A 7500-nucleotide genomic window follows, 5' to 3' on the forward strand; every position below is an offset into this window, starting at 1 on the left:
GAAGAGCCGAAGGGCGAGTAGAAGGAGAGCGGAAGCAGGTAGGCGAACAGCAGGAGCATTTGGTACCGACCCTCGCCGCCGACCTCGTCCAGGACGCGTTCGAAAGGACTCTGAGGAGTGTCGGAGGAAGCACTTTTCTCTTGGGCCGCATCCGCCGACTCCGGATCAACCAGGTCTTACTTCATCTCGGTCTTCGCAGCTTGATTGGCGTAACATTGTGAATTGTTATATATATAATAAATTTTATATTTATATATATATATATATATATATATATATATATATATATATATTTTTTTTTTTTTTATTTATATTTATTTTTTTTTTTATTTTTATTTTTTTTTTTTTTCGGTAGGTTCATAGCTGAGCCGCCCTTCACAGCATGATACTTTAAATTAGTATTCATGGTTGTGATAGATCTGGAGAGATACTGGTAGGTCCAGATTCCATTCCACGTAGATGCCGTAGCACTTTTGAGTTAATCATTCTCATTACGATATGGAATCACACTTAATACCGATTAGATTATGGCACAATGAGTTAAAAAATCCAATTTTGGAGTTTGACAAGGCAAACAACGCCGCACGGTGATCGAAACATGAAACCAAATGCCGTGGTAGTTTAGTCCACCCTAACCAGTTCGCCACGGGCCCATTAAAAAACCGCACCGCCGCACTTTACAATCATGGTGATTTTCGGCCATTACAGGGCGTTTCCATTTCCATCCGATGTTTTTATCGAGTCACCACTCTAATACCCGCAGACCAGCGTGGCCAAGTGCTAGTAGGCACGAGGTGATTCCTCTTCAAGGGAGACAACGCGAGGGTGAATCGAACGTCAGAACTAGATGCCCTCGTGATAAGTCCTTGAAGTCTAATCTAACCAGATTCGGACCACCGCGGACCATAAGCTATTATGCTATTATTGCATTACCTGTTCAGTGAAGTAGTAACAGGCTGCCACTACTAACGAATAACAGCAACAAAGCGATAGTTGATGAAAATCAAGATAATGTTAAGATAATAATCATGAATATGATGCTATCAGCATTATTGTTTTTAAAGAATATAGCCATAACGATAATGTAATCATCATCATTTTTATGCTTATAATTGCAACTTTAATAATACCGATAATAGAATTATAATGGAAAAATGAAAGTTTAAAAAATCCAATATTTTCCGGGTATTACAAAGACTTCAGGGTAAAGAAGCCACAACAAATGACCAGCAACTCGTGAAAAGAGAAATGAAACAAAAGGAAAATCCAGTTTATATCAGCCTAACCCAGTAGTCGACGAGGTTATCTTAAATCCGCAACCGCATCCAGCTCACTGTCAAAATCTTGTGGAGTAGCCCCTTAACCATGGGCAACCTACCCATCAATTTTATTCACAATCCGTTAATAACTGTTTTCGGAGGCAAACCAAGATACCAGCGATGAGTCAATAAGCCATATTACCTCATTCGGCAGAAATGACAAGTGGTAATATCCATGACAATGATGATGACTCAAAAATCCTAAACGATAATAATATACCAGCAGGAAAGACGACAGGACGGAACCAGTAAGCGTCAGTTGCACGCTATTCGCACAGCCATGATATAGTCACAGAGACCGGGCGGGCAGGAAGCGGCATAACGAGCCAACACAAGGCGACGCGGCGAGGACCCGTAGACCGAATTACAGTGGCCAAGTAACTGTGAATAACACGGGTAGAAACGTCCTTGGAGAGTGCTCTTGGTATATACGCTTTGGTTTGTTTTTGTGTGGGTTTTAGTTTCATCTCTTTATTTTTTTTCTCATTGTCTTTGCGCGCACGCGCGCGCGTGTGTATGTATGTATGTGTGTATATGTGTGTATATGTGTGTGTGTGTGTGTGTGTGTGTGTGTGTGTGTGTGTGTGTGTGTGTGTGTGTGTGTGTGTGTGTGTGTGTGTGTGTGTGTGTGTGTGTGTGTGTGTGTGTGTGTGTGTGTGTGTGAGAGGAGAGAGAGAGAGAGAGAGAGAGAGAGAGAGAGAGAGAGAGAGAGAGAGAGAGAGAGAGAGAGAGAGTTTGCCTATTTGTTAGCATGTGTTCCTTTCTGAGAGTCTGTGTTTTTCTGTTTGCATTGATACGTTCACTTTTGTGTTTAGTCATGTGTTCTTTTCAATAACCTGTGGACTGCACGGGTCAAGCTGGCTTATGTAGCGTTTGAAGTGCATTCACTTGATTCTTCTATACAATTGTAACCTTTCAGCCAGAGACTGGATATATGGCTTCTGTGCGCTTTAATGCATTTACTCCCATTCTTTTCTCTGCTGACTTTTATCTTTCCTCTCTCTACTTATGTTCTTCTCCACCTCAATTCCCTGTAGCTTAACCTTTCGATATTTAGCAACCGACCTTCCTTTTTTTCTTCTGCTTGCTTCTTTTCTCCTCTCTCTCTCTCTACTTCTATGTTCGTCTCTCTCTCCCGCTCTCCTCGCCCTTCACTTCCTTATTTTCGTCACTCCTCTCTTCTCTCTCTCTCTACTCTCTCTCTCTCTCTCGTCTCCTCTCTCTCTCTCTCTCTCTCTCTCTCTCTCTCTCTCTCTCTCTCTCTCTCTCTCTCTCTCTCTTGCATTCACTTATTTTCTCTTCCTTTTTCTCTCCCTCTCGCTCTCTTTCCTTTCGCTTTCCCTTTCCCTTTCCCTTTCCGTCTCCCTCTCTTCTCCCTTTCCTCCTCCCCCTCCCCCTTCCATCCTCTCTCTCTATATGCATATGTGTGTGTGTGTGTGTGTGTGTGTGTGTGTGTGTGTGTGTGTGTGTGTGTGTGTGTGTGTGTGTGTGTGTGTGTGTATGTGTTCACCTTCCCGTATCATCTTTCTCATTCTCTTAATTTCATCTTAACTTCACACACACACACACACACACACACACACACACACACACACACACACACACACACACACATACACACACACATACACACACACCACACACACACACACACACACACACACACACACACACACACACACACACACACACACACACACACACACACACACACACACACACACACACACACACACACACACACACACACACACAATCCCTCGCGTACTGGAGCCGCATCAAGGCATGATTCCCGAATAAAAGCCCGCGAGGCCAGCTGAGAGCCATTAAGGTGACTATCGCCAGCTCTTGTTAAGCCACAAGGTGGAACCACTTCAACAATTTACTCGCTTTCCAGGCGTCACAGAACACGTCAGCATCACGAGTGTTAAGGAAAAGGCTGCTTTCGTGCGATCGGTGTTTTCGTGGGGGGTGATGTGTGTTCTGCTTGTGTGTTGGCTCTGGCGATTATTAGTATTATCATTATGATATTATTCATTATCAGCATTCTTACTGTTATCGTCATTGTTGTATTCATATATAATTATTATTATCATTACAGGACTACTTTATATTGCAGGTTATTGTAGGGTTACTTTTTAACGTATGTAACTTTTGCAGCTTAAGTATGCACGTACAAATTGCACATATGTTTATCCACAAATATGCGCCCAACTACGGCCTAACACACACATGTGCACATACATACTCTCACGAGCACACACACTTTCTCTCTCTCTTTCTCGATCCCTCTCTCGCTCTCCCTTTCTCTCCCACTCTCTCTCTCTCTCTTACTCTCTCATTCTCTCCTACTCTCTCATTCCCCTCACCCCCTCTCCCTCTCTCTTTTCCTCTTTCTTTTTTTTTCCCTCCCTCCCTCCCTAATTCCAACCTCTCTCCCTCCCACCCTCTCTCTCTCTCTCTCTCTTCTCTCTCTCTCTCTCCTCTCTCTCTCTCTCTCCTCTCTCTATATATATATATATATATATATATATATATTATATATATATATTATATATATATATTATATTATTTCCCCTTTTCTCTCTCTCTCTCTCTTCTCTCTCTTCTCTCTCTTTCTCTCTCTTTCTCTCTCTCTTCTTTCTCTCTCTCTCTCTCTCTTCTTCTCTCTTTCTCTCTCTCTCTTCCTCTTTCTTCTCTCTCTTTCTCTCTCTCTTTCTCCTCTCTTCTTTCTCTCTCTCTCTCTCTCTCCTCTCTCTCTCTCTCTCTCTCTCTCCTCTCTCTCTCTCATCCTCTCTCTTCTCGTTCTCTCTCTTCTCTTCTCTCTCTTTCTTCTTCCTCTCTCTTCTTCTCTTATCTTTCTCCTCTCTTCTCTTCTCTCTCTCTCTCTCTCTCTCTCTCTCTCTCTCTTCTCTCATTCTCTCTCTCTCTCTTTCTCTCTTCTCTCTCTCTCTCTCTCTTCTTATCTCCTTCTCTCCTCCTCTTCTCATCTCTCTCCTTTTTTTTTTCTTTTTTTTCCCCTTTTTTTTTTTTCTCCTTTTCTTTTTCTTTCCCCCCTTTCTTTTTCCTTTTTTTTCCTTCCCCTTTTTTCCTTTTTTTTTCCCCTTTTTGCAATTCCTTTTTAAATTTTTTTTTTTCTTTCCTTTTTCTTTTTCCCCCCCCCCGCCTCCCCCCCTTTTTTTTTTTTTTTTCCCTTTCCCCCTTCCCTTCCCTTTCCTCTCCCTCTTCTCCCTTTCCCCTCCCTCCCCCTTTCTCTCTCCTTTTCCTTTTTTTTGTTTTTTTTTTTTTTTTTTCCTTTCCCCTTTTTTTTTTTTTTTTTTTTTTGTTTTTTTTTTTTTTTTTTTTCCCTTTCGTTTTTTTTTTGTTTTTCCCTTTTTTTTGTTTTTTTTTTTTCCCCCCCCCCCTTTTTTCCCTCTTTTTGTTGTGTGTGTGTGTTTGGGTGTGTGTGTGTGTGTGTGTGTTTTGGGGTTTTGGGGGTGTGGGGTTTTTGTGTGTGTGTGTGTGTGTGTTTTGTGTGTGTGTTGGGGTTTTCCCTTCCCCGTTCATCTTTCTCTTTTTTAAATTTTTATTTTAACTTCACACACACACACACACACCCACACACACACACCACACACACACACACAAAAACCAGACAAAAACACAACACACCCCCACCAACCCACACAACACACACCCCCACACACACACACCACCACCACACACAACACCCCCCACACACACACACACACCACACACACACCCCACACACAACACAACACACCACACCCACAAAAACACACACACACCACACAAACACACACACAAAAACACACAATCCCTCGCGTACTTGGGGACCGCACAAGGGCATGTTTCCCGAAAAAAAGCCCCCGGGGGCCCTGGAGCCATTAAGGTGACTATCGCCAGCCTTGGTTAAGCCAAAGGTGGAACCACTTCAACAATTTACTCGCTTTCCAGGCGTCACAGAACACGTCACATCACGAGTGTTAGGAAAGGCCTGTTTCGTGCGATCGGTGTTTTCGTGGGGGGTGATGTGTTTCTGCTTGTGTTTTTTGGCTCGCGATTATTAGTATTTCATTATGATTTATTCATTATCAACATTCTTACTGTTATCGTCATTGTTGTATTCATATATAATTATTATTATCATTACAGGACTACTTTATATTTCAGGTTATGTAGGGTTCCTTTTTAACGTATGTAACTTTTGCAGCTTAGTATGCACGTACAAATTGCACCCTATGTTTATCCCACAAATATGCCGCCCAACTAAAGGCCAACACACACAGTGCACATACATACTCTCACGAGCACACACACTTTCTCTCCTTTTCTCGATCCCTCTCTCGCTCTCCCTTTCTCTCCCCCTCCTCTCTCTCTCTCTTACTCTCTCAAATTTTCTCCACTCTCTCATTCCCCTCACCCCCTCTCCCTCTCTCTTTTCCTCTTTCTTTTTCTTTCTCTCTCTCCCTCCCTCCCTCCCTAACTTCCAACCTCTCTCCCTCCCACCCTCTCTCTCTCTCTCCCTCCCTCCCTCTCTCTCTCCCTCCCTCCCTCTCTCTCTCTCCCTCCCTCCCCCCCTCCCTCTCTCTCTCTCTCTCTCCTCTCTCTCTCTCTCTTCCCCATATATATATATATTTTATATATATATATATATATAATATATATATTATATATATATAATATATATATTTATTATTTCTCTCTCTCTCTCTCTTTCTCTTTATTTCTCTCTCTCTCTGCTTCTCTCTCTCTCCCTCTTTCTCTCTTTCTCTCTCTCCTTTCTCTCTCTCTCTCTTTTTCCTTTTCTCCTTCTTCTTTTTCTTTCTCTCTTTTTTTTTCTCTCTCTTTCTCTCTCTCTCTTTCTCTCTCTCTCTCTCTCTCTTCTCTCTCTCTCTCTCTCTCTCTCTCTCTCTCTCTCTCTCTCTCTCCTCTCTTTCTCTCCCTCTCCCTGCCCCTCCCACACGCAATGCACACAGCACGCCTCCCCTCACAACGCTCTCCTTGTCCCCTCGAGTCTCGTGAGTGAGGGTCAAGTCGCTCTTCCTGCGTCCTCTACTTCCTCTGCCCCATTACTCATTTTCTTTCCGCTCTTGTTTTCTTTGGGCGACAGTCAACATTTAGCTATTGATGTTATTCGTAATCATTATTGGTTTTTATGGGTATCCGGAATGTTGGTCCTTATCTGGAGTTGCCATCATTACTATTATGACTCTTAGACTGTTTGCTATCTTATCTTAATCATGATTATCATCATGATTGTTACACTATTATTTTTATCGTTTGCATTATCCGCATTGTCATTATCATTGTGTTTATCATTGGCATGATTATCAATGCGTTTATCGTTCACATATTTATCATTATCATGATCATTAATACTATCACTGTCATCAATATCACTGATATTATCATTACGAATATTATCATCATCATCATCATCAAAATCACTTGTATTAGTTGTATCATTACCACTACTGTTGTTAATATCACCATCATTAATACAATCATTATTATTATTAGTAGTAGATCATTGTCACAATTTTTTTTTTAAGATTTAATTATTTTTATTATCGTTAATATTATTTTGCTGTTATTCTGTTATCATATATATTGCTGTTATCGTCAACATTATTGTCATTTTCATTATCATTACTACTACTACTACTATTAATGTTAGTAGTAATAGTAGCTGTAGTATTATTGTTTTATTATTATTATTATTATTATTATTATTGTCATTATTATTATTGTTATTATTATTATAATTATTAATGTTATCACTATTACATTTACTACTACTATTATCATTATCAATATTATTATTATCATCATTATGATTATTAATATTATTACATTTACTACTACTATTACTACTATTATCATTATCACATTATCATTATTATTATTATGACTTGTTATCAATATTACTATTAATATTAATATTATTATCATCATTAATGTTATCATTATCATTGCTATTATCATTTTCATCATCATTGTTACTATTATCATTATTGTCATTATTATTATCATCTTGTCATTATTATTATTTTTATTATTATTATTATTATTATTATTATTATTATTATTATTATTATTATTATTATTATTATTATTATTATTATTTATTATTATAATTATCATTATCATCGTCATTATTATTATTGTTGTTGTTGTT

At 39.7% G+C, this 7500-nt stretch overlaps 1 protein-coding gene across 1 annotated transcript in view; it reads right to left on the reverse strand.

Annotated features, from left to right (window-relative positions):
- LOC119568035 (solute carrier family 22 member 5-like) overlaps positions 1-199 on the reverse strand; it is a 10177-nt gene extending 9978 nt beyond the window's left edge. Inside the window, exon 1 of the mRNA XM_037916423.1 lies at positions 1-199. This exon is cut by the window's left edge and continues 105 nt beyond it. Coding sequence (XP_037772351.1) covers positions 1-59 — 59 coding nt within the window. The 5' untranslated portion in view covers positions 60-199.
- Positions 200-7500: the final 7301 nt, after the last annotated feature.

This window comes from Penaeus monodon, chromosome 43, assembly GCF_015228065.2.
Source record: "Penaeus monodon isolate SGIC_2016 chromosome 43, NSTDA_Pmon_1, whole genome shotgun sequence".
Taxonomy (NCBI): Eukaryota; Metazoa; Arthropoda; class Malacostraca; order Decapoda; family Penaeidae; genus Penaeus; species Penaeus monodon.